Source organism: Pagrus pagrus, assembly GCF_965226575.1.
Source record: "Pagrus pagrus genome assembly, chromosome: 10".
NCBI lineage: Eukaryota > Metazoa > Chordata > Actinopteri > Spariformes > Sparidae > Pagrus > Pagrus pagrus.
In genome coordinates, this window is record NC_140194.1 from 20,835,705 (window position 1) to 20,862,488 (window position 26,784).

A 26,784-nucleotide genomic window follows, 5' to 3' on the forward strand; every position below is an offset into this window, starting at 1 on the left:
GGCGAGTGGAACCCTGCAGGGAACTCTACCAAACTGTAGAGACGTGACGGTATCACATTATCGCAAAACACCAATAAAGCGCACTTGGTATTGACCGCATACACGTGAGTTTGTCAAAAACATCGAGTCTAGCTTAGCTATCTGTAATGTTTAACTTGCGCGGTCACCTCTGCACCGGAAGTGATAGTGACGTTGTGTTGAAGCTAGCTTCTTCCCCAAGTGGAATGCCGCTTGCTGAAGTGAGTATTCCGTATGAGTAACCATTTCTCGTTTCTGATATCACCTCTGCAGTCGCCGTCTGCCCTATTATAGACACGGTAGGTAGGGCATTTCAGAAAACCCTAAAAATACATCTGCGTCTACCTTATCTGGTTTAAAGACTAGTACAAACCTAGTTAGCATTAGCTGCTAAATTAGCTTTAGCGTTAGCTAACGTTATGTTGCAGCAGCCAGTCTGAATTTGACAGAGCACGCAATCTGGCTTTTGTACTTTTAATACAGCAGCGATCGAGCGATAGCAATGTAGATTGTTTTCACTTAACACACGCCTGCTATTCCATAGCTATTTAAAGAGGGTGATGTTGACAACCATTGCTTTTTATTTTCCGTTAAGGTCCACCCTCCATTGCTTTTGCTTTTTACAGTCAGCTGTCAAAGTAACGCTACTGGTTGCTGGACTGTTTGATTTTTCAGTATCCGAGCTAATGTTCCCACCCACACTGTTAGCTAACGTTACTCGTAGGGTAATTTAGCTGCCAGGTTTTATTTACAAATTTGAAATTAGAATAATTCACGTCCAATTTAATAAAGCAGGGGGGCTGTTTATAATTGTGGTATAAGGGACAGATGATATTTCCAAAGCAGATTTTAAGTCGGATAACAGTGGGTAAGAATTGTGACAAGGAAGCTTCAGGACGAGTTTATCAAATTAATTCTAACTTACTTATTATATGAGGTACCATACCAAGTAATTTGGAGAGCTGTATTATTAGTGTGAATGAATGGTTGTGTTGGAAATACTAGATCAATCAGGAAATTGATCTTCTTGACAAGGTACCTGTTTTACATGTCTCGGTGTCAGCTAATTTTGATGCATCTCAAACCTCTTTGCTTTCCTGTACAGTGATCAATGACGGCTTTGATCAGCCATGGCTGTCGTGTCATGGAAGGAAATTTTACTTTTGACTGGACTGGTGGTGGGATGTTACTGGAACAGTCTGTCCTGCGGCTTTGTGTTTGATGATGTCTCAGCAATCCTTGACAACAAGGACCTCCGGCCCTCAACACCTGTCCGCAACCTATTCCTCAATGACTTCTGGGGAACACCCATGGCTGAGGTAAGTAATGATCCATGACACACCTCTGTGCTTTGTACATACAGTTTTAGTTTTAGTTTACACAAAGCAAAATTCTATTATTACATTGCTTTATTGTTATGCAGCCTTTGCAAACCAGGAAAAGACAACACTTGTCCCATATTAAGATAAAATTATATCCAGGAACTAAGACATTAAATAGTCTCCTGTTACGATAATGATATAATAGTGATATATTGCTTTGTGCAGTTTTTAATTGTGTACATGCCAAAATGGTTTTCTTTTTGGTTTACAAAGCCTCTCAACTTTTTTTTTTAATCAAGGTTGTATTTACCTTCAGGGGTGGTTCATTAGCAGTTTTTTTTTTTTTTTTTTTAGATTAATGAAATTTATATAGGTCCAGTGAAACTTTAAGGAATCACTCTTAAGCCTCACTAAACATTTGTCAGCCTTTAATTTCTCTCAGTCAAGTAACCGACCTGCATCTAATAGCACATATGCCATGTGTATCCCAACAACAGGAGCGGAGCCATAAATCTTACCGACCCTTGACTGTACTCACCTTCCGATTGAACTACCTCTTCAGTGAGCTGAGCGCAGCTTCCTACCATCTGCTCAATGTTGTTTTACACGCCGTAGTATGTGTGCTTTTCCTGCGAGTGTGCCGGTTGTTCCTGGACAAGACTTCCAGCCTGGTGGCAGCATTGCTGTTTGCTGTGCACCCCATCCACACTGAAGCTGTAAGTGTACATTTCCTTGGTAAAGGCAATTTATGTAATGTGTGTTATAACAGAACATAACTTAATTCAGAAATCGTACTATTCCTCTTTAAGGTGATGTATTTCCTGTTGACACAATCAGTAAGGGGTCCATTTTAGGTTCAGTCCCTGGGCAGAAATTAATTGGTGATCTTTATTAGTTGAACTTTTAAGTTACATAAACAAGGTCACCACTGGAGACATCCTGTTTTTTTTAAGTAGTTCAAATCAGAAGTGTCCATTTCATAAGATCCTTATTCAACCCTTTCAGTTCTAGGAAGAAAATACCCAGCATTTACCCTCAAGCAAAAGTGAGGCTCCTTCCCCGAATGATACTCCACCACACATGTGGGAATGTTGGCGAAATGCTAAAGCAGTGAAGTTAACAGTACACTGTAAGCAGTGTCAGCAGCACACAAGCTATTACCAGTGCAGCATTTTCCTGTTTGAATTTAGATATCCTGTTTGCTAAACAAAACACTCTCGGTTTGTTTCAAACAAGGCAACGTGCCAAGACAATCCATGTGCGACTTCATAAAACAGTCTGCTGTTGCACTAGTGTTCGTTCATACATTGCACAAAATGAAAGAGCCAAAACATCACATCAGAACTCAGTGGTGCTTCTTAACAGGGTTATTGTTTTGAGGTCCAATAAGGTGTAAAGGAGCCCGTAGTTTGTAAGCCATGTATATATGTACGTGTTTTGTCTTTACTGAACAGGAGTGAGGAATTAGGAAATAACTTGTCTGCCGTGCTGCTGTAACATCACAGCCTCGGCATTGCTCCAACATGCCCGCCAGTTCTCTCTGTGGGGTGCGGCATTTTAATCAGACATTGCCTCAGTTTCGTCGCTTCTGAACGGGTGACAGTATTTATGTCCTTATCTATCTGTTTGTGTCTGGTTTTTCCACAGGATCAATAGTAAAGATTTCCTACCCACTATTACAGCTGTAGAAGCCACCTCAAAATCAAATTGTTTTTATATGTTTTTTTAGAATAATGAGATGGTGAACAGGAGGTAATGAAACAATAACTGTCCATGTTAGTGATATGAATTTAAAGCAGTTTCTTTAATAGTCGGCTGCCCCCCTTTTAAGCACTGACGTGATACAGTATATGTTCAATGCAAAATCAGAGTAGGCTACATGTCATACCATTTTGATATATTTGACAATAAGGGATTTGCAATTAGTAACAAGATCCATTATGATGTATGAGTGCCCTTCTCTGATTGTCATGAAGACATTTTAACCAGATACATTCTTAATGGTGATTAATCGATTGAGTAATCTTTTACATTCCCAGTCCAGTATTGTTAGAGCCTGCCCCTTATGGCCTGCTTAGGGTGTGGCAATACCTTATCCAAGAGATCCCCTGCCCTCCTTGTGGACTGATCGTGTTATTAACTCACTTATAATAAGATTAAGGCAACTCCAGTTAATGTCATTGAAAGAACTTCTGTTTATAGAGCAATGATGATCAGTCCTCCTCTTCTGACACTGAATATTTTAAAACTAGTCACTTTTCAAAACTTTAAGCTTCTCTTTTGACATTTGAAAGTAAGCGGTCACAGCTGTTTATCATGAATGTTATCGGTACCGCACAGTTGATCTTGAAACTGAACTTGATGGGAAACCAGAAACCTTTTGCTTATTGTTTATCATTTGAACTTGATCTTGTTGTCTTCTATAGGGCCTGTCTGAAAAGGCTCTTCCCCAATTAGGACCTGTAATTCATCCTATTCAACATAGCTGAACTAATGACCAGACAGGCCCTGACCAGAGTAGAAAAACAAAGAAAACATTCTGCTTCTTGGGATGGAGTGCTACTGTTACACAGCATGCACCGCTGCGCCAATCTTCCTCGTGGTGTTCTCTAATCTATGCAGAGTCTCTCAGACTTCTTGAATGGAAACAATTTGCCTCACAAATGAGCCCTTAGAGTTAGTCCAGCGAATGCCCTTCATGTTATCGCCGTCTGGAATCTCTCTCTGAACGGATCATTTGTTTTTGAGTTATGCTCCAAGCACTGAAGGTCCCTTTATGATAAGGGGGTACAAAGAGTCCCTGTGTGTCCCCATGTCTTTCTCAGTGTGATTTTTGGTTATCTGTCCTTTTGAATGGAGTCTTCAGGGGTTTTTTTTTGGTGTATCCAAGTATCTTTAAATACAAATTATTTTGTGTCGTTGACAAGGGTATGTTAAACCTCTAAAATGGAATAAGAGGAAAGCACTTACTGGAAAGAGGCACCCTAATGCTGTAGAGTCAGACACAAAGTGACATGAAAATTGGATTTGTAGTCTAAGTAATTCAGCCAAATTTAGCTGTAGTCATCTTATCTAACATTCTGTTGAATAAGCTTTGATGGAATGATGAGAACATTTTAAGACTGTCTGTAAGCAGTTGTACTGCAAAGTCCTTAGATTTCCTTGTTGCTTAAAAAACGTATCCTTCCCCTGATTTTTAAAATGCTATGTGACCAATTAAATATAAAGGTCACTGTGACAAGTGATAGCTCAAAGTATGTCTAGACATGTTCAGATAATGCAGTTCTTAACAGAACGTCAAACAGCAACAAACTACAACTGCATAAGAAATTCAGCCACCTTATCAGGTGAGCTACAGGATTGTGGCTGCCTGATAAGGTAAGTGTAGGTAGGTGTTGTGAATCTGTGCAGTTAGGTTTTTTGAGAGCAACAGACCGCACCATTCAAAGGACACAGTGATATACAGTCTTGTAGTTCCTTAAATAAGCAACCAGTGAGTTATTTCTTCTGCCACCAATAACCACTTAGTAGGTTATTCAGGGGACAACGCGTAAGCCTTGTCTGAATGCTTGTTTGAACATTTCTCTGAAGTTGTAACCGTCTTATAATGCTTAGTGAGGGAATACATATGAGACTCAACAGGCTCTTTTGTAAAGTGATTTGCAGAACCCTTATGTGTGGTTTTAGGGTATGTCGGTTTCTAAGAACTCAGGTCTTTGGATATAAGTGAGATGTTATTTCTTCCACACGAGGGCAGTCATCATTTACACAAATGACAGGCGTTGCTGTCAAAGAGGCTGTTTTACAGAGACGTATATCTGCTTACCATCTCCTGAGAAGATTTACCTGAATAGACCTGTTTTTATAGCTGGATTCAAAGGCTTTAACGTGTGGAATTTGGCTACTGCGTAAGTCAAGTAGATCTGTAATGTCATAAAAGGGATTAGAACAAAGCATTACTCTTGATTATTTTCTTAACTTGAAGTGTATCGGGAGTTGTGCAACGTGCTTCTAGGCTTTTGTCAATGACAGTTTCCCACAGGTTGAGGATGTATTTGTGGTGGTCTTTGACCCCTGGGGAGGAAGGGTCATGTGCTGGAGGGAAGCTCTGACACCTGGACACCTGAGCGCCCATGGCAAAACAGCATGGCATTTTGAAAGTAACGTCTCATTAAGAAAGTAGTATTTTTAATCTATATAAATGAAAATACACTAATGTTGAAATGAACTCACAGTTGTCTGCACCTCAATTAGATGTAAAATGAACAAGTGATAAGTATAAATCAGTATGAAGGGACCGCTGTACTGACTGCTGTCATTTTTTGTCATCAGGTCACAGGTGTGGTTGGCAGAGCTGAACTTCTCTCCTCAATCTTCCTCCTGGCTGCTTTCCTGGCTTACACAAAATCAACCAGTGCAGATCACTCCATTGGTAAGTCCAATGTACCTCACCAGTCTTGCAGCAAGATTTACTGTGTTCATGTCATGTCAGCTTTTTTCTGTTAAGACCCTATTATTGGAAATATTCAAGACAGAGATGGGAAACAAAACTCAAAATGCCCACTTGTGACTGACTATAGGACACAAGTAACCCTCAGGTCTTTGGCAATGTTGCAGTCCTCCTTATTCATTGATAAGCAGTAATAGTCCACAGTTTAGTGTCTGTGGCAACAGGAGGGAGGGGCTGGGAGAGGATCAAACAAATGACTCAGAGGAAAACTATCAGGGTTCAGAATTTCAGGTTCACAGTTTTGTTTCCTAGATAGGTCAATTAAGGTTGGATATTCTGTCATTTAATAACACACCTGTTTCTTGACGACTGCAATTATATTAACATTGACAGTGTTCATTGTTGAAAATGTAATGCCGACACACCTTTATGTCCTGTGTTTCATATGCAGTTGGTAATTTGTTTGTGGTTCTCCATGTCCTGGAATCTGTTATGTAATCAGAAGTTGTAATTGTATTTGTACCCTGAGGAAAATTTCTGTGCTACAACATCAGTGCCTTACAATTTTGTTTTTTATGTGCAACATGCAGTAACCATACACAGTATGATAAAGGCCTTCAAACCTTTAGATTCGCATGGAGTTGCTCTAGCTCTGCCTGAGTCCTTTGTTGACATTCGAAAGTAACAAAACGAACAGAAACCATGACATAAGTTTTAATTAAAGCCCAACCTTCACCTTCAGTTTTTGATCAGGATCCTTTAAGTTCTTATGAGGTCATAAAGTTTATGAACAAGATGTTGCCTTTCACTGGCAAACAAAGAATAAATAGCAGTGGAAATAAGGGACAGGTTCCATGATGGTGTTTACAGGAGTTATGATATTTCATGTAATGCACATGATGCACGGCTGGCAAATAGTGTTCCTGGCTAATGGAAAATACATCAATATAATTTCCTTTTCTGTGTAATGTCCTATGATTAACAGCATCCACCCTGGTAACAAGAGCAAACACAAGAGTGAATTCCGGACTTCCCTGCAGGGTTTTTTGTTCATTTTGAAGTGGTATTTTATTATTGATTGATGGCCACCTAAGTGCAAATGTTTGATGTTTGCTTGTGTGATATTTTCCAGTTCTCCATGTTGATTAGGAATGTCTGAATGTTGCATTAAATAATGGATTTTCAAATACTGCATAGGATAACTGGGTTGTATCTATTCAAGTAACAGAAGGCTGCATTGTACCAGGGATTGGCATATCATTTATCAAAATAATCTGTCTACCTAGAATTTGCCCACTCATAACGGTGAACCACTGTAAAGGGATGTTTTGTTGTTGTTATTTAAGAGTATGCTTTCCTCTTTTTTCAGTTTGGGCTCCCATCGCTCTGACAGTCATTCTAGTGGCTGCAGCAACACTGTGTAAGGAGCAGGGAATCACTGTTGTGGGCATCTGCTGTGTCCATGAAGTGTTTGTTGCACAAGGGGTAAGGTGGACATGTGGTCACTCTTTGTTCATATTGGTAACGTCAGCAACATCAAAGCAGGGCTGGCTTTTTGCTAAATTCTCATGTTACGCATAAGCTTAAAGGCAGTCTAAACAAAAATATTTGTTTACATCAAAATGGAACAAAAAAGTGAAAAGCTAAAATTGTGCAGAAACACTTTACATTAAAATATTGAGTTGACCTTTCATCTCTGTTGCTGCTCTCAGTTTACGTTGCCCATGCTTTTGGAAACGCTACGCCACGTCCTGCAGGGTAAAGATGGTTTCCCCTACGCTGTCCTACAAACCCTGCTGAAGCTCATTGTCCTTGTCATCAGCACCCTGCTGCTCGTCATCATCAGGGTCCAAGTCATCCAGTCCCAGCTTCCTGTCTTCACCAGGTAGGCAGCATGATCCCATCACCTACATTTAAATGGTGATTAAAGTTGGTAAGAAATCTAGCTCTACAGCTGCTGTATCACAGCTGCTGTATCTCATCTGCACAAAGGAAAAGGAAAAGACATTTGTAGATACTAACAGACTGTGGAATACAGTCAAAGTCATGATTTAGATGTAAATGGATTGCAGGATTATATAAACACATTATACTACTCTGGTTCTTTATTTATTTCAGATTATGTAATAGTTTACATAATGTCTTTATTTATTTGATTAAAGTAGAAAATTTTCCCATGACTTTTGACTTCCTGCAGTTAATGGATGTGACTAACAGACCTATATCTATTTTGTAGTGCATAGAGCGCTGCCTGAAAATGAGTTTTACATGTATACATTTGCATTGTAGTTGATTTTCAGTGTGACTTTAATTCCATGATCTCAAATGTTGAAAGTAACCAGCTGTTAGATGTTCAAACCCAAAACAACAAAAAAAATACTCCCTGTAATCCTCTTACAGGACAGTGTACGAGAAAAGCTGGCATGCTTTTCATCTTTCTTCATCTTTTTTTTTTTCCCAGATAACACATGCTGAGTCTCCCTCAAGGGAAATATGTTTTTGTGATATGTATGCTGTTATATGATATTTCATAGCAGGGGAATTTTAGGATTTAATATGAGTGAACGGAGCTTGTAGAGGTCATAGGATCTCATGTAGGTCACGATGCATACATGCTGTACTCAGCAGTGCAATCATCTTCTGGAGCTCTTGTGCATCTCAAGATCTGTGCTGTATGTGCGCCTTCAAAACGTTAATATTTTCTTTCACTTGCTGGGTCAGGGGCGAGTGGGTCAGAAATCTACTTTCCCAAAGTCAATTTATACTTGCTTCTATACAAATTGGTTACTGGTATAGTATTATTGTATTGTTGTAAGCAGTTATCGAATAAAAACAAATACCAAAGTTAATTTTCATGTTTAATCTCATCTGCCTTGCATAGCTCCATAGCTGGAGTTTCAACCAACAACATCCCACTAGCCTCCTGCCTCCAGGATAACTGAAATGTTCACTTGCGCTGCAGCTCTTAAACGTCTTTACGCCAGCATTTTTTGTGTGTTCCTGAGTGATACTGTGCGTGTGCAACTCTCCACATAATGACAAGGAGGCAAGATCACTCACTCTTTATCTACTTCCATCATCAGCTGCTGCTCAGAGTTGCTAGATTTACTAGCTCAACGTGGAATTTTTACTTGCCCCGCCAATCATAAGTTCAAAAGTGCATGCATTAGGTATTGACCTAATTTTTAGCATTGAATTACTCAATTATATGAATAATAATCACGACCATAAACTAATTGTGTCTTCATAACATGGTTCTCTAATAATGATGCTTGTGATTCATTGAATAATTGTCAAATAATACTGATAAAGAAGGTCACTCGAAAGAAAAAACATTGACAACCTTTAGACAAAGGTTTCAAATTAAAAAATGTTCTTGTGCTAAAGTCCTTTTGCATGAAGGTGTGTAAATTTGAAGGACATTCTCATCTTTTAATTCTTCATTTAATTTTAATTTATGCAAGTGAAGACCTGCATTTTACTTAAGAGAATGGTTAAACCGACTTTATGTCAGTGAATAAGTAAGGAACTTTGTTTAGTCATCGATTGTATTTATTACACTTTTGTTAAAAAAAAAATTGTGTGCATGTAACCGTGGACAATGAATCCTGTAAAACTGAATTGAAGAAAATTTTATTTTTCATTAGTTTTAGATTCAGTTTTCTGCGCAATCTGTCTTTTATAGCAACAACAACCATGACCTGAAGTGGATAAAATGATAGATATGAGCTTGTAATGGTAATAATTCAGGAGAAATACAGTATTTGGGTTACTACGTGACCCATTGAGAACACTATGCCAATGGCCAAATGTTAATAACTCTATTAGATTAAGTGTTGACTCTAGACTATTTTGAAATAGTCTGTACAGGATTCCACACAGACTCCACCTAATGGCATTTGATCTTGAAGATAAGATTCCACACAATTAGTCTAGATGTGCTAATCCTCTGGTGTAATCCCAAGGATGTCTCCGGATTGTCTGAGAGAATTTCTGTGTTCAAGCCAAAACAATATTGCACATTTAGATTATCACCAGTTGTGATCAGTAGAGGACTACTTCTTTGTAAAATTAAACAAGTTTGGACTACCTGCTGGACCTGAACAGTTTAAATGCAAATACAGAGAGGAAGGGTTTACCTGTAGCACCAAAGAGAGACATCATATGTTAAGGATCTAGGGCTGTCGCTGGCAGCTGTATAGACAAAACATATTCATTGTTTAGAGCGTTGTCTTTTTTTTTGGTAAGATCAGATGTTCGTTGTCAGAGCCTTCCTCAGATGGGTCTTATATTTCTGTATACATTTACATTTTTACAGTTGCTTTTATTTTCAAATTTGTTTTAGCCCTCCTAGTAACTGGTTCAAAGACTGGTTCATCCGACACAAGTACAGAGAAAATTTCAACAGCTACCGGCCAGAAAGCCACACATTTTCAGAATGGATATTTATTTTCCCATGTTAATGGCCCCTTAACGACATCGAAGACCTTTTAACCTTTAATGTAGCACCACCATGTGGTTAGACTTTCTCCATGGCCAGCAGTTTGGTCTACAACAAAAGGTCGCAAAAAATTAGGGCAAAGTCCTCATTGAAATTTGCCATGGATGACATTGAGATTGCCAGAGGATAAATCTTCTGACCCCTGACATTTCCTTTAGTTCACGTTCATGCAAATTTCACTAAGTCACAAAAATTGATCGGCCAGATTGCAATGTAACATATGACACACGCCTCCTTTCATTTCTGACATTCTCTGAACTTTCCTTTATCAAGATGAATCTTTTCACTCAACTTATCTCACTTTTTGATAGCAACTTTTCAATTCATAGCTGACAGCCAGTCTGTAAAAAACAATGTGATTTCATCTCCCAACCAGTGATGTTGGAATTATGGTTGGTATTGAGAGCTCCGGAGGCTCACCATAATGACAAAGATTGTAAAGCCTAGTTTATGCTTCTGCGTCGCGGCGACGGCGGAGCTACGTCGTCGACCCTACGCCGTCATTGAGCATTCGAAGTTCTGCGTCGAGGGAACGCGTTCAATTCACCACCAAGCCGCGAGGGGGGGTGGGGGTGGGGGGATTGGTTTCGGGGGGTTCTTGCTCTCTTGCACTGCAGTTGCGGTCAGAGCGGATATGCTGTGTAGCATTCTGGTCACAGTGTGGGGCTACAAGCTACATGCTGCACAACACCAATACTCCTCCTGTCCTGCTGGGATCTCACAAAGCATGGAGTTCACAAGCAATAGGAGACAAGCATGCAAGCAGCAGAAGTAACTGGCGGTGTTGTTATACTGTTGACCGGAAAAGCAACTGAAGGAATGACGGTCTGAGCGGACCAATCCCAGTCCTTGCCGTTCGCGTCTCGACGCGTCGACGTGACGCGTAGTCAGGATTTTTTGGAGGCGCACGTCAGGCTACGGCGCAGGGTCTGCGTAGGGGTCTGCGTCGACGACGTAGCTACGCCGTCGCCGCGACGCAGAAGCATAAATCAAGCTTAAGACTATCCTAATAAATCTAATAAAATGTTAACAGTAAGATGCATCAATCTGTTACAGTAAAAGTAAATGTCCATAAATGCAAAGCTTAGAATGTATTTTATGACGTCTCTTTAAGGTTTTAAGAAGTCCCTATTATCAATGAATATATAAGATACAATTTGCTGTATTGTATTTAATATATTGTGACCTTTGTGCTTGTAAAATCTAATTTTATTGAAAATTACTCAGGTTCAATCAAATTTAGTGAAGTACGGGGACGGGTTGGGCGATGTCTGCCGAATTGGCAGATGACGATGTCTACAGTGAAACATCGTGATGGACGATGACATCATTGTTTATAAATTTGAGGCAGCGTGTCCCCTCAGTGTTGTCGTAAGGCAGCAGTGGCATATTGGCTCACCACTGTAGCCTTCGCTGTTTCCCACCTTTGCTTTGACATGAATCTTGCTGTGCCAGGTCTAAAAGTGGCCTCACCTCTGCACCACATGTCCGTAACTAACCCTAACCCGCTTTGTTCAGCCTTGTATGCTTAAAAAAATTCTTGGCCGACAAGCCAAGGAGGGTAAGCTAAGGAAACTGTGTATAAAAACGGCATGACTGAGAGAAACAGCGCCCCTCGGGTATAGAAACACTGCTGCCACAAATTTAAACGAGTGTCTTGGGTTCGCCTAACTGAGCTGGTTTAATAAGAAAATAATTAACAGGAAATGGAGACGTAATGATAGTGCAGTGAGCAGCAACATACTTCTTTTCGTCCATCGGCCCAACCCTAGTATGAAGGGGACCAAATAAGGGAATATTTCAGCAAAATATGTATGTAAATACTGACATAGGTTAGACTTAGCTTTTTTTCCTTACAAATGTCACACCAGTCCATATTACGCAAATGTTATACCCTCTCCTGCTTTATCCATGCCGTGCCTTATTGGTAAGATTAACTTTTCTTCTTTGTGTTCTCTATGGTAGATTTGATAACCCGGCAGCAGTCAGCCCCACTCCCACGAGACAGCTAACTTTCAACTACCTTCTTCCTGTGAATGCGTGGCTTCTGCTGAATCCTTCTGAGCTCTGCTGCGACTGGACTATGGGCACCATTCCTCTGGTGGAGTCACTCATAGACCTCCGTAACCTGGCCACCCTGGTGTTCTACATTTTTTTGGGCCTGCTAGCTTACCACAGCCTGCTCTACAGACACAGCTCGGCCAAGACTGTCATCATGGTGAGAGGAAGTTTGGTCAGATTATTCAAATGCACTATGATGCAATATGTATTGTCACAATTTGCATATGGTCAACGCAGTTCAGAGGTCAGACTGCAGCATTGTTTAGTATGCTGTACAGTAGATGTGACACTGAGTCACTGGGACACAATGTCAAAGGGAGGTATCAAGTGGTGTCACAGGATGGGAAGACACACAGCCAACAAAATGTATTTTGTTGATTCAGTACAAGTCAAGTACAACATACCACCATCTTTATATCTAACACAAGGTGCAACAGCAGCATTGCTACACAAAACCACTTCTTTGCAGAGCAATTAGAAAACATAGTGCTTGCAAAAAGTGAGATTTGTATATCTTGGATACCTATAAACAAAAGCTCATTAAAACAGATGTTATGGTGTTTCTCTTTTGCAAAACACATCATGCATATTTTCGCTCCTTGTGAGTCAAATTAGGGATTTGGCATCTGGGATACAGCAGTAGCCAGAGGCATGATATTTTGGGAGGTCTGTCTTTCACTTTCGCATACATGCGATATCTCAGAAACACCTTGAGGAAATTTCTTTAAATCTGGCAAAAGTGTCAAGCTAAGACTGAAGGATGAACCTGTTGGTGGAAGATCAAACATCACTGTCACCATGAGCTCACAAAAGAGGTTTTTATGCCATAACTTACTAAAATGTTAAAGTCATGACAGTAAATATCTAAAAAGTCAAAGGTTAGATGATGTGTGTGAAGCATCCACTTTTAAGAATTTGTAGCTTTAAGACAGTCACACACATATTTGAATTGTAGTCCACCACAAGTTTGTTTTGCTGATATTGAGCATCAGGTGATCGTCTTTGCACCATGTGAAAGAGCTCTCCATCAGTCTTTGTACTGCCTCTAAGTGAAGACAGCATGTTTCTGGCTGGAAATGATTCACTGAAATCATACATGTCAATACAGAGCATCATAGCTAATGCTAAAATGGTCCATCATTTGCAGGACAAGAGATTTTAGTACTGTATGGTAAGTACAGTTGCTCAGGTTCTTACCTTTGTTGTCTACTTCTTGTTTTTTATCGATAGCAAAAGTCTTGTGACGTATGCTGCATTACATTGTTGATTCACTGAGACAAAATCAGGATTGCAGAACATTCCTACCAGCTAACATTAAATCAGCACAAATGAGAAGAGATAAAACATAAGCTCTTTCTTAAGCTTCGAAGGAATGAATGAGTGGTGATTGTTCATTGTGGCACACAGAAACAAATTAGGATCTGTTGTGCAACAAACCCATGGCTCTCTTACTTCAAGGTCAGTAAACTTCCCTCAAAGCATTGCTCTCAGCTTCAGTTTAGAAAAGGGGACCACAAATCAACACAAAATAAACTGAATTATGACCTTTGCAGTGTTTACTCTGGTTTGCTAAGAGCATTTTGGAATATGTTTCATAACAATATCATATCACATCAACATACTTAGCTTCATTGCAAAGCTACCAGCTGTCTCACATGGAACGTGAGACACATTAAATAGTTTCAGAGAGCAGTTGTCCACTGAGGAGGCTCTGAAGTACCTTCCGTCCTATATTGGCTGGGTTAGCAATTAATTTGCTGATTTATTTTCTTGGCTAACCATTTAATTATTTAGTCTACTGAATGTCAAAATGTCAAACTGTATTGTCATAGAGAACTAAGAAAACCAACACATAGTCACATTTGACAAAGAAAAAGAGGAAGAAGAATCGGTATTTATGTCACATATCATGTACAACATGGTGAAACTCTACATTTAACCCATCCCGAGGGAGCACTGGAGAATTAACCTAATGTGCATGTTTTGATGGTGGGGGAAACCCACACAAGCACAGGGAAAAATGCACACTGTTCACAGGCCCTCGGGGCGCTGCCCCAGCATGATCCAAACCCAGGACCTTCTTGCTGTGAGGCAACAGTACTAACCACTGCACCACCATGCTGCCCCAAAAGCCAGAAGCTGTACATTTTTGACATTTTGCCATAAAATTGTGAAATGGAAAATGTATTTTCAAAATAGATCTTGCTGATTAACTCATGTCAATCTACTAGTTGATAAATCAACTTATCATTTCAGCTCTACTCTACACAGACAGTTGTAAGCTTTTTAAAACATGAAAACTTTGTCAAAATTACCAAGGCAGGGCTCAAGTCGTGTAAAGCTAGAAAAAAGCCCTTCATCAATGAGAAGCAAAGAAGAGCCAGGCAGATGTTTGCAAAAGACCATACGGACTGGACCATAGAGGACTGGAGTAAGGTCATCTTCTCTGATGAGTCCAATTTTCAGCTTTGCCCAACACTTGGTCGTCTAATGGTTAGACGGAGACCTGGAGAGGCCTACAAGCCACAGTGTCTCGCACCCACTGTGAAATTTGGTGGAGGATTGGTGATGATCTGGGGGTGCTTCAGCAAGGCTGGAATCGGACAGAGTCATGTTTGCGAAGGACGCATGAACCAAGCCACATACAAGGTTGTCCTGGAAGAAAACTTCCTTCTGCTCGGACAATGTTCCCCAACTCTGAGGATTGGTTTTTCCAGCAGGACAATGCACCATGCCACACAACTAAGTCAATCAAGGTGTGGATGAAGGACCACCAGATCAAGACCTTGTCATGGCCAGCCCAATCTCCAGACCTGAACTCCATTGAAAAGCTCTGGAATGTGATCAATAGGAAGATGGATTGTCACAAGCCATCAAACAAAGCTAAGCTGCTTGAATTTTTGCACCAGGAGTGGCATAAAGTCAACCAACAGCAATGTGAACGACTGACTGAGAGCATGCCAAGACGCATGAAAGCTGTGATTGACAATCAGGGTTATTCCACCAAATATTGATTTCTGAACTCTGACCATTTGTCATTCTCTGCAAACAAATGCTCTAAATGACAATATTTTTATTTGGAATTTGGGAGAAATGTTGTCAGTGGTTGATAGAATAAAACAAAACTTCATTTTACTCAAACACACACCAACATCAGAGAAACTGATAATTTTGCAGCGGTGTCTTAATTTTTCCCAGAGCTGTATATTAGTAATACAAGGAATAAGATACCTACTGTAATTTGAACATAAGTAATTAGTTTCTGTACTCAAATCTTTTTTTTTTTTTTTTACGGTGAACTTAGACATTGCTTGCTTTGTCTGGCCAACAGTAAAAAAAAAAAACACAAATATTATGTCACATCAAGATAAACAAAAGTTTAATTTTCTGCTTTTGTCAGAAAATGGACTGCAATTGTTTATTAGATTTTGAAAAAAGGAGCCAAATTATTTTCTATCTAGCAACTAACAAGTTAATATATCAATTGTTTCAGCCCTAGCATAATCATTGTCTGTAGCACATGTTAAGCATTATATCTGAACTTTACAATGTAGTCAAGCACATTAAATCAAGACAGTTCATATGGACTTAAGTCTTTTTTTTGTCTTTGTCCTTTAGGCCCTGTCTTTAATCGTCCTGCCTTTTATTCCTGCGTCCAACCTCTTCTTCCCTGTGGGTTTCGTTGTTGCAGAGAGGGTACTTTATGTTCCCAGTATGGGCTTCTGTGTTCTTGTTGCGCATGGTTTCAAGATTCTCTCACATAAAGGGTGAGTGTTTGTCCAAAATTAAATTACTGCTCTGAATATAATACAACTGTGACCTGACAAATTTTTAGAAACCTGTGCCTCAGGGAGGCAGGAATAATAGAACACACAATGTTTATAATCCTGTCCTATTTTCCAGGAACTTCTTGAATGAAAGAACACAGTGCATTCTTGTACTTTTCACAAAATGATCAGACTCTTTGAATTATCAAATGTCAGTAATTATTGTGTTTGTTTTATAACCAAATCAGTATAATTTGAAACTTTTTCTTTTGTAGACACCTAAAGAAGATTTCGTGGTTGATAATTGGGGTGCTTTTAACTACACATGCAGTTAAAACCTTCAACAGGAATTGGGACTGGGAGTCGGAATATACTCTATTCACCTCTGCCCTGAAGGTAAGCTGGAAAGACGATTAAGGAAGCGTTGCCAGAGTTTCTTGGCCCACTTCAGTATATCCTGGCTGTTTTCCAATGGTAAAACAAATCTCTAACCAACTTGTCATTAAAGGCCTCAATACACGGTCAAACAGATGACTCATCTTTTCTTAATAATGATAATGATCTTCACAATACAAAACAAGCTTATTATCATGTTTCTCAAACTGTCTGGTTCTTCAGGTCAACAAGAACAATGCCAAGTTGTGGAATAATGTTGGCCATGCCCTTGAGAACCAAAACAATTATGCAAAGGCACTGCAGTATTTTCTCCAGGCCACTCGCGTCCAGCCAGGTAAGAAATGTCAATCACAAATATGAGGAAGACCACTGCCAGGTTTGCTAAATAATTTTTCCGACAAGATACTGTGAGATCTCTCATATTCATGTTCTGTTTGCAGTGGGATTCGGAGTGATCATAATGTTAAATTTACCATTTTTTACCATGTATTTTGAGAAACTGTGTTACAAGTTATTTGTAAGATCAAACAGAAACACCATTCAAAACAACAGGGCTAGGCAATATTTTGACATCATATTGTTGTCGTGATATGAGACTATATATCGTCTTAGATTTTGGATATCGTAATATGGTGATACGGCATAAGTGTTGTCTTTTGTTGGTTTTAAAGGCTGCATTACAGTAAAGTGTTGTCATGTTCTTATGCAAGTACGGAAGCCATAAAGGGCCATGCATTCATACATTGTATTTCCTCCGTTTTCCTGTGATAACGAGTTAATTTCATTTGTTTTCTCGAGATCTCGAGTTATTATCTCAAAATAACAACTGCCGTTTTCTGGAGATAACGATATAATTAATTCGAGATCTTGAGAAAACAAAATGATAGTGTAGTATATTAAATCATTGCAGGAAACATCATTCAGTGTAGCAATGTCAGAGGAGCAGGAGCATATCAATCACCGCGTCACATATCTTTTCAATCAAGGCCTGACACAGGCTGAAATAGCATTATGCCTTGCTATTAGAGATAATATACACATTAGTGTGCGTAATCTAAAAAGACGATTAGCAAGGCTTCAGCTATATTGGCGGCGCAATCTAAGTGAGCCTGATGTCCTCGTTAACTACATAGCTGACCAGCTACGAGGTCCCGGGCGTCTCCATAATCGCAGGCCTATCATATCACAGTCATGATCTTGAGATCTCGAATTATTTATATCATTATCTCGGGAACACAAAGTTTCGTTATCTCAAGATCTCAAGAAAATTATCCCGTTATCTCGGGAAAACGGCAGTTGTTATTTCGAGTTAATAACTCGAGATCTCGAGAAAACAAATGAAATTAACTCGTTATCACGGGAAAACGGAGGAAATAAAATGTATGAATGCATGCGTATGCAAGCACCCTTTGAAGTTCTTTACAGTTTTTTTTTTTGTTTTTTTTTGTTTTTTCGGTCAGGGTCTGCATGTGTTTGCCAGTGCCGTTTCCCTCTGTTAATTAAGGTGCTGATCCCTTCTGATTCTTAATGTACAAAGTGTCTACACTTTTGAATTAGGCTAACAAAGGCTATTGTTTATTGTTCACAGGCTTACTAATGGCTTTCACAGCTATTGCAGATGCTAGTTTTCCTATAGTCCTCAATGGAACTGAAAGAAAATAAACGGAAATGTGTAAGAAACCATCACAAATATAGAGGAAATGAAACATAACATTTTTAAACAAGACTGAGTTAATACAATAAGCTAACAAGGAAAAAGAACGAAGACAAATTGAATACAGGAAGTGCAAAAAGGGGTGCAACTTAACATGTAAGATGCTACGCTTTGCAATAAGAGTAAAACTGTGTGACTCTACTGTGCAGAGATCTTAACGGTAAATAAAGCGATGACTGTTCGAAATAAATGTAAAAACTTGTACAGTGACACCTAACCTCGTCCTTGTTCCCCAGGACTTTGTGCTTATACAGTTGTTTTGGATTGTCATTTCACTTCTCTCCACACATGGTTAACAGCCACCTACTATTCAATGAATCCATTCATTATACTCTTAAGAACCACTGCATACAACTGACAAATCTATACCAAACTTCATACATAAAATATACAGTTGGAGCAAGTTAAGCCTCTCCCAGCACGTCTGTTTTGCTTCACAGCTTAGTTTTCAGGAAGCCTGCCATCAGCCGAGACATCAGCACTTTTGCCGGTTCACCACCCAAGAGTGTTTCCCAAAGATTAACGATGTAAACACATTAACAAGATGAGGATTTCCTGCTATGCTAATCATGAGGCATTGGTTTGTCCTGACCGACCCCCCTTCAGCTGCACTCTTCTTACTGGTTCCGAGAAGGGTTTATTTTTCTTCTAGTCTCCTCATAACAAAGATGCTTTTTTACCCTAAATACTCCATTAGGGTTATTAGTTTAGCTGAGGTGTTTAAAACAAAGCATAATGGCAGAAACGTGTTAAAGTACATTGGAAATAAACAAGGTCAGGTGAGGTAAAAAATAACTACATTTAAAAAAAAAAAGAAGAAGAACTTAAAGGTCCAGTAGTCTTAAGTATAATTTCGTTGGTCTATAGTCACCTGAAACAAAGAATCATGTTTGTGTTACCTTAGAATGAGCCTTTTATACCTCAAAGTCCACCATGTTGCACTGCTGTGTTTCTACAGTAGCGCAAAACGGACAAAGCAAACACTGACTCTAGAGCAGACGATTCTTTAACCGCCACCATAGCAGATGGGGAGGCGAGCGGTGTTCAGTTGGTTGCAATCTGCAACCTCACCACAAGATGCCGCTATATCCTACACACTGGACCTTTAAAAACAACCAAGAGGCTAATGCATGTTTCATTCTGTATAGTAGTTGATTTTTTCAGTTTCCTTTCTCATACTCGATATAATGTTTCTGCAGATGACATTGGTGCCCACATGAATGTTGGAAGAACCTACAAGAACTTGAACAAGTCCAAAGAGGCAGAGGATGCCTACCTTGTTGCCAAATCACTCATGCCACAGGTATCTCATCACATCATATATGGGTCACAACGTATTTTACTTTCTTTGTTTGTTTGTTTTGCACAATGTTTCCTCGTCTGTCTTAGTTAGTTGAACCAGCACCACCACCAAGATAGCATCCAGAATGAGGGCAGGGTTATTCAGGAGGCATACAGTCACTTTGTGTTGATATCAGACATGTTGAATTCACTGTATTTCTGTTGCCAAAGCAGTGAGATAAATGACTTCTCTGTTAACAACTCCACAGGTTATTCCCGGTAAGAAGTATGCGACACGCGTGGCCCCTAACCATCTGAATGTTTACATAAACCTGGCCAATTTGATCCGGGCCAACGAATCAAGATTGGAGGAGGCCGATCAGCTCTACAGACAAGCAATCAGCATGAGACCAGACTTCAAACAAGCCTACATCAGCAGGCATGATTTTAAACTTTGTACCGGTCAGATTTCAATCTTTGAGCAAGATTAATCAACCTTCATTATTTCCACACATACAGTACAGAGCAAAACAACTATTTTTTTTTATTTACTTTTCAACATTTTTTCTCTGTAATGGCCATTTTCTGCCATTTTTTTAAATATGCCTTGCTATCAGACTCAAATTACCTACTGTACTGAAAGTTGACATTGGCAGTTTATTGATTATCTGACGTTGAGTAATTGTTAGGTAATGTCCATTTTATGTCTTATGCATAAATCACTGGTAGTTTTGAAACATGACATTTCATTTACTTCCATTCATATCAATCCTACTGCACGGTGATCAGGAAATAAAATAGTTCCTACACAACAAGGTCTCTTTAAGGCCGCAATTTAGCAACTCATACCAAAACAATATAGATGGACAATAATAATAATAATACATTTTATTTCATAGGCGCCTTTCTGTCACTCAAGGTCACCTTACAGTAAATAAAAGACAATGCACAGTACACAATAGAATAAAATAAGTTAAAAAATAAATTTAAAATAATAAAATAAAATAAAAAGAAGCCACAAAAGTACACGAGTACAAACAGTTAAAATGGACAGGAAGCTCAGTTAGAGGGAAAAGGCAATCTTAAACAGGTGTGTTTTGAGTCGGGACTTGAAATGTGAAAGTGTACTGATGTTCCTTATTTCGGGTGGCAGAGAGTTCCAGAGCCGGGGAGCAGAGCGGCTGAAAGCTCTGCTCCCCATGGTGGTAGACAATAGATAAAATGATATTTTGGGGGTTTTGGGGTGAACTGTCCCTTTTAAGTTACAGCTTTCAAACTTGGAGGGAAAGTGGTCCAGGTCAAAAACCCTTGAAAAAGCACAGATTCTTAAAATTGAAATCAGTTGAATTCACTGTAAATTCTCCATCAAGTAAAAGATAATGAACACACTTTGACTTTTGATTTACATTTGTGTGCTTTTTTTCACTCAGAGGGGAGCTACTGCTGAAGATGAACAAGCTCACAGAGGCCCGGGACGCCTACCTCCGTGCCCTGGACCTTGACCGCACCAACGCTGACCTGTGGTACAACCTGGCCATCGTCAACATTGAGATGAAGGACCCGTCAGAAGCCCTGAAAAACTTCAACCACGCCCTGGAGCTCAGCCCACGCCACAAGCTGGCACTCTTCAACTCAGCCCTTCTCATGCAGGAGTCTGGTGAGTGAGGCCTGCCAGTTCTGCTATGAGGAAGTCAATAGTTTAAATCCAACTGGAGTAAAACATTGTTTTGCTAACAGAATGCACTACTCTGGCATTTATGTAAGGCCTTTTTGACGCCTGCTGGTAAGAACAAAGGAAATAACCTGATATTACCTTTTAGGGTGTAACCTTGTTCTTAAAATTTGCCCTGATGTTCCAGTGAACCCTACGTGACCAGCCAAGTTTCTGTCTGAGCACGCTTCATTGACTTTGTGACAATAAAAGCATATAATAAGCAGTTAGATTCACAGCAGGTTTGACTGTAGGTTTATGTTAGCTCTTCCACCCATGTTTCTTTGCTTTTGTATATCTCGCCACCATTGGTCTTGCACTCTTTAGTACTTCCACATTCCTGCTGCAGGTTAATGCAAGTGCAAAATATGTATGAAAAGCACTTTGCTGAGGCTATAAACATCACGGATGACACGTTTATTTAACTTGTGTAATGTAGGGTGGTCCAAACCACATTAATGAGAAAAAGGTGAGTCATTGAGGTAGCAATATTTCTTGTCAACATTGTGTTTTCCTTTTCCGGGACCCTGAACTGAGCGTGACTGTATGACCGGTCAACCGTTGACATGTTGGCACGTGTGTTAAAGCTTTTCATTGCTTCTCGATCAATCAAAAGTTCACATCTTCCACCATTTACAACATGACATGACATCTACTCTTAAAATGATTCATATAAAGACTTTAAAAAACACTTTCTCAATATTGCACAACATGTTCCATGTTTGGCAAACTCAGACAGTCTGCTTCTTTTCATTCTGCAGGTTTTGCATCACATTTATCAAGTTATTCTCTTCAATTGCAGTTGTATAAACACACCGTTTCATTTCCTTTGAGTCCTGAACTGACCTGGTTTTCCACTACGAGGACACAAACCCTCACCATCATGTGCTGACTTTGCATGGACATCAAACACAACGCTGTATGTGAAATAAGAGATTTTTAATGTGGATAAACAACACGTGTAAAACTTCACATGATAGTTGTTTTTTTTTTCACCACATTCTCCAGTAGAGTAAAGTGCAAACCTGAAGTTCAGTGCACGCCCTCTGAGAAATGCTTTGAATATAGTCTGAAAGCTCTATTTGCATTTAGGTGCACGCAGGTGTAAAAGTCGGCAGCAAATGCTGTACATTTTTCTTCTCATTCCTTACATTCCTACTCATGCTACTGTCTGTGTTCACTTTTCTCAATCATACCAATTGCCTCTAGCAGTTACAGAGAAGGTGTTCTTTAGTTTTCTCAGCTGATAAGAGAATCAGGTTCAGCAGAAGAGCTTGATAGACTCTCACTGAAACCTTCACTCTCAGTTTATGACTTGCAGTGCCAGAGCTGAAGGAGACACTAAGAGATGTAGCTGTTTTTGTCCTCCATGTGAATGAAACATGTTATTTTCTGTGTCGCTTAAAGCTCGACTAGATTTATCCATTGACAAGTCTATCAAAAAAAAAGTAATTTCCCATTATTTTCATAAACCGTTAATCATTTCAGTCATTTTTCAAGCAAAAATGTCAAACATTTTCTAGTTCCAGCTTCATAAATATGGATCTGCTGCTAATACTAATATTAAACCAATTTCAGAATTACATCCCAGCGGTGGCTGCGTAGGATTGTTTCTGACTTGTATGATCCAAGCATGTTTTCCAAACACTCCAAAGCAGCCAAAAGTCCAAATTTCACAACATGTTTTTATCTGACAAAATGTTCTACCTCGATCCGTGTGTTCAAGATGAGATGAGAGATGAGATGAGATGAGATAAATTTAGAATTTTGTTCGAGGTTTTCTTTATGGGTGATGTTGTCATAAAAAAAATACAAGCTTCATTCAAAAACTTGAAGCTTTGAATGTCATGAACGACATTGGGTTCAGCCCGACCTCATACTATGTTTCTACTTTCTATTGCAGGTGAGCCAAAGTTCTGGCCTGAGGCTAACCGTCGTTTCCTGACCTACGTGGAGGAGGAGCCTGATGATGCCAATGGCTACTTCAACCTCGGAATGCTGGCCATGGATGCCAATGAAAATGCGGCAGCTGAGCGGTGGATGCGTAAAGCCATTGGTTTACAGGCCGGCTTCCGCAGCGCCCTATTTAATCTTGCATTGCTTTACTCTCAGTCCAAACGCGAGATAGATGCACTACCTGTGCTGGACGAGCTGCTGCGCCACCACCCAGAGCACATCAAGGGCCTAATCCTGAAGGGCGACATCCTCATGAACCACAAGAAGGACACGCGTGGTGCTAAAACCTGCTTTGAGCGCATTTTGCACATGGACCCCACCAATGTGCAAGGCAAGCACAACTTGTGCGTGGTCTACTTCGAGGAGCGTGACCTGCCGCGGGCCGAGCGCTGCCTGGAGGAAACACTGGCCCTAGCGCCAAACGAGGAGTATGTGCGTCGTCACTTGAATATTGTGCGAGGTAAAATGGCTGCCATGAGCGCAGCAGGGCAACCGCTTACTTCAGCAGAGGGAGCCACCATGTCGGCTAAGGAGGAAAAGCCGAAGAGAGTGAAGGAGGGGGTGGAGGAGGTTGCTGAGGGTGAAGAGGAAGGGAGGGGTGCTGATGCTGTTGGAAAGGGGGCTGGGGATGAGAAGAATGTGCGGAAATCCTCTGCAGAAAGCCTCGGAGGTGTGGGCGTGGACCAATCAGAGTCTTTGGCCAGCAGCCAGTCTGACAAGCGGACTAAGGGTAAGTCCACTAAAGAGATTAAAGATATAGAGGAAAAAAGGGCAGCTGCCTTGAAGAGACTAGAGGAGATTGAGCGCATATTAAGTGGTGATTGACATTGTTGTAATTTATAGCTGGACTACTTTTATAGAGCTCTTTAATGCTCCAAAATAAGACAGCATTTCCCCCCTTAAAAATGTGTATTCTTAATCAATTGTCATTTTATCGGTTTGATTTATTCACATATTTGCAGGCCGCTCTGCATGGTCCTGCCGTTTTAACACTAATCATGTAAAAAAGGGAAATGTTGATCTGCACATGAAACTCGTGTAACAAAAAGCACAAAGCCAATTTGGGATAATCTATTTAAAGCATATATTGCAGATGTAGATGCCAATGCGTGTGCTTCATCTGAATGTGATTTCACATATCGTAGATCTGCGCTAGTTATAAATAATGTTTTGTTCCTCCATGTGTAGTCATTGTTTATCACTGGATTTTTTTTTCTTTCACTAAGATGTGACTCACTCCCTGTGTGTTATTGTTTTTAAAAACAGAATGATTGTATCATGGACAATTAAAGGAAATGACACGTTCCCCAGATTTCCTCAAGGCAGGATGATATCTGCAGAGTTTGCGCCTCAAAATAACTCAAACCATCCAGAGAGAAGAATAACACTCCAGTCTAAATCAACACCAGGCTTATGTTCCGTTGCAGCAGCGTCTTCTAATCTGTATTGATCTCACCCAGCACTTCCTGCCACTGCATCATCGGCCCCCGTGCTCACAGCTGCCTTCACCTCAAAATTTCATTGTGATCCCATCTGAAGACTATTTCCGCACTCCCTTTGTCACATTACCCCATGCATCTCCTCGCCTGTATCCCATTCTTCAGACACTGCATCTACATTGGAGTTGAATATTTCTCCTGCATACACATGACTTTGACCCAAGCAGCACTAATTTTATGTGATGGTCAACAGTGACACACGCTCAGCCTTCAGTTTTCTGCCAATGTGCTTTGAAAAATGAACATATTACGAAAAAACTTGTCCCACAGTGATTACGTTGTTATAATTGTAATGTTTTTGGAGTAGTCCTTTGTGTTCACTTTCATCACAGCTGTGACCACCCAATCCAACATACTCTGCGTCTCTCTGCACCTGCCGATATTTACCTGCTGTGGGCGAGTACACAGATTAACCCTGAAAAAGGATCTACAAATCTCTCCAATCTCTCCCTCAGGCCCTTCACTTCTATTACAACACCACTATAGAAAACCCAGCCCCTGATTGGCTGCTTCCCAAGAGGTCTGATGATTTAAACAATTTTCTGCTCTGATTAAGAACACTTCAAGGAATAACAGGCCAATAACTGGTCATCGAAACCCACTTTTGTTTCTGCACAAATGGTTAACAGCGTAGCTTCAACAGGAGCTCCGATTGCCATGAACCTAACATGAGCTGACTGTGATTGTAGCGGTGAGGCAGATCAGCAGTATTCAATTCCTCACACTCATTACAAAGCAAATTAGAAATATTCTTTCACGCAAGCTGATGTTAATGTCTTCACAGCTCCATGATGTTCCTGTTTTTTCACCTCACGGTGCAATAATTTGTTTCAGTACGATGACTTTCTGCTCAGTGCAATTCTTGATAATGGGAGAAGACTGATTACTGTAAGCTAGGAGCACTGTGGTGGTACTAAGGAGCCTTGCTATGCATTGACCTTGTCTATCCCTGACTTTATATGTACATATATTTACAGTGTACCTGTATCCAGTGTTATTTATTTTTATATGCACTGCAAATGCTGTAGATGTTTTTGTTTACCACTGACAGTATGCTTTAACTTCATGGTGCATTATTTTGTCTCTATTAATTTTCTATGTGTGTATACTGTCACTTGTAAAACACGTCATAGATGTTTTTCACTTAACAACAGAGCCCATGTCGGTGATAAACATGTATGAAATGTTCAATCAACTGTCTGCTCTGGAAAGTAGGTACAGCTTGGAATGAGGAGGCTTCAGGTTTGCAGTATTTTCTGTCTCTCCTCATCTGCTGAGTGACTGATTTTTGTACGATTTAAGATTTTTTTTTTTAATGCAATAGCCCTTGGTGGTGGGGGGTCTAGGTTATTAAATAAAGTGAAATGAAACCTCATCACGTTTGTTCTACTGATTTCCTGCTGGTCCGCTGCAGGAGTGCATGTGGTGAGGGACGTGCATCACGTACTGAAGTGCATTTCATACCAAAGGGAGATCGTGCCGTCCCTCACAGGATGTCGAGCCCGGAGCCAATCCAATTTGAAATCCCAAATTGAGTTCCAAATCGAAATCCAATGTTCCAAAAGTACGCTGTCATTAGTCTCTCTGACCAATTACATTTTCGATGTAATGTCATTTACAAATATACTGCATCTAAATCAACGATCTTTCCCATGACATAGTTCTTTATTGTCGCATTTCTGCAGTGGCTATGAGGAAATGTACAAAAGATTAAAGGGTTTTGTTTGTATCAATGTTTACTAAGGGCTATTTACATAAAAAAAAAAGCTGGAGTTTTGCTTGAGGATAGGGGGGGTTAGGTTTCAAAGTGGGAAAAAAAACATCGGTAACACTTCGTAATAATAACCATAATAAATCTACTGTTAATTACATTTTCTGGCAACAATTACACACTTTCTAAACTATTTATTGAGCAATTATTCATTGTAAAATTGCAACTGATGTTTATAATACTTGACGCCAAATTGTTTTAATAGGAGTTATCGAGCACAGCATTTACAACCTCCAATACAGTAGTTTGTGGTGAGCACCTTTTTGCCGTAGGTTAATGATCTGCTAATAAACACAGAGAAGAAGTTTTGCAATTTGCAAAGCATGTTCTGCAAGAG

The 26,784-nt window shown here is 39.9% G+C and overlaps 1 protein-coding gene across 4 annotated transcripts; it reads left to right on the forward strand.

The window, feature by feature from the left end:
* Positions 1-16: 16 nt before the first annotated feature.
* Positions 17-26,051, forward strand: tmtc3 (transmembrane O-mannosyltransferase targeting cadherins 3). 4 transcript variants are annotated; one of them, XM_084364349.1, is made up of 15 exons: positions 201-317; positions 1,124-1,337; positions 1,838-2,056; positions 5,673-5,772; positions 7,160-7,275; positions 7,503-7,675; positions 12,257-12,509; positions 15,971-16,119; positions 16,395-16,515; positions 16,738-16,849; positions 19,429-19,532; positions 19,780-19,949; positions 20,941-21,167; positions 23,125-23,907; positions 24,444-26,051. In XM_084364349.1, exons 2-15 carry the CDS (start codon positions 1,149-1,151, stop codon positions 24,446-24,448), a joined length of 2,721 nt encoding a protein of 906 aa, XP_084220475.1. In that variant the 5' UTR covers positions 201-317; positions 1,124-1,148; the 3' UTR covers positions 24,449-26,051. The 4 variants fall into 4 exon arrangements, with proteins under 4 accessions (XP_084220474.1, XP_084220473.1, XP_084220475.1 ...); XM_084364348.1 differs by lacking the exon at positions 201-317 and adding an exon at positions 17-104 and having other exon boundaries at positions 23,125-26,051; XM_084364347.1 differs by having other exon boundaries at positions 171-239; positions 23,125-26,051.
* The last annotated feature ends 733 nt before the right edge of the window (positions 26,052-26,784 follow it).

Excerpts from the sequence above, each read along its gene's own strand:
- tmtc3 (XM_084364348.1), top strand. The coding sequence starts at position 1,149 with ATGGCTGTCGTGTCATGGAAGGAAATTTTACTTTTGACTGGACTGGTG. Across the intron at positions 16,850-19,428 it reads GGCCACTCGCGTCCAGCCAG|ATGACATTGGTGCCCACATG; the intron begins GTAAGAAATGTC and ends ATGTTTCTGCAG. Across the intron at positions 19,950-20,940 it reads AAACAAGCCTACATCAGCAG|AGGGGAGCTACTGCTGAAGA; the intron begins GCATGATTTTAA and ends TTTTTCACTCAG.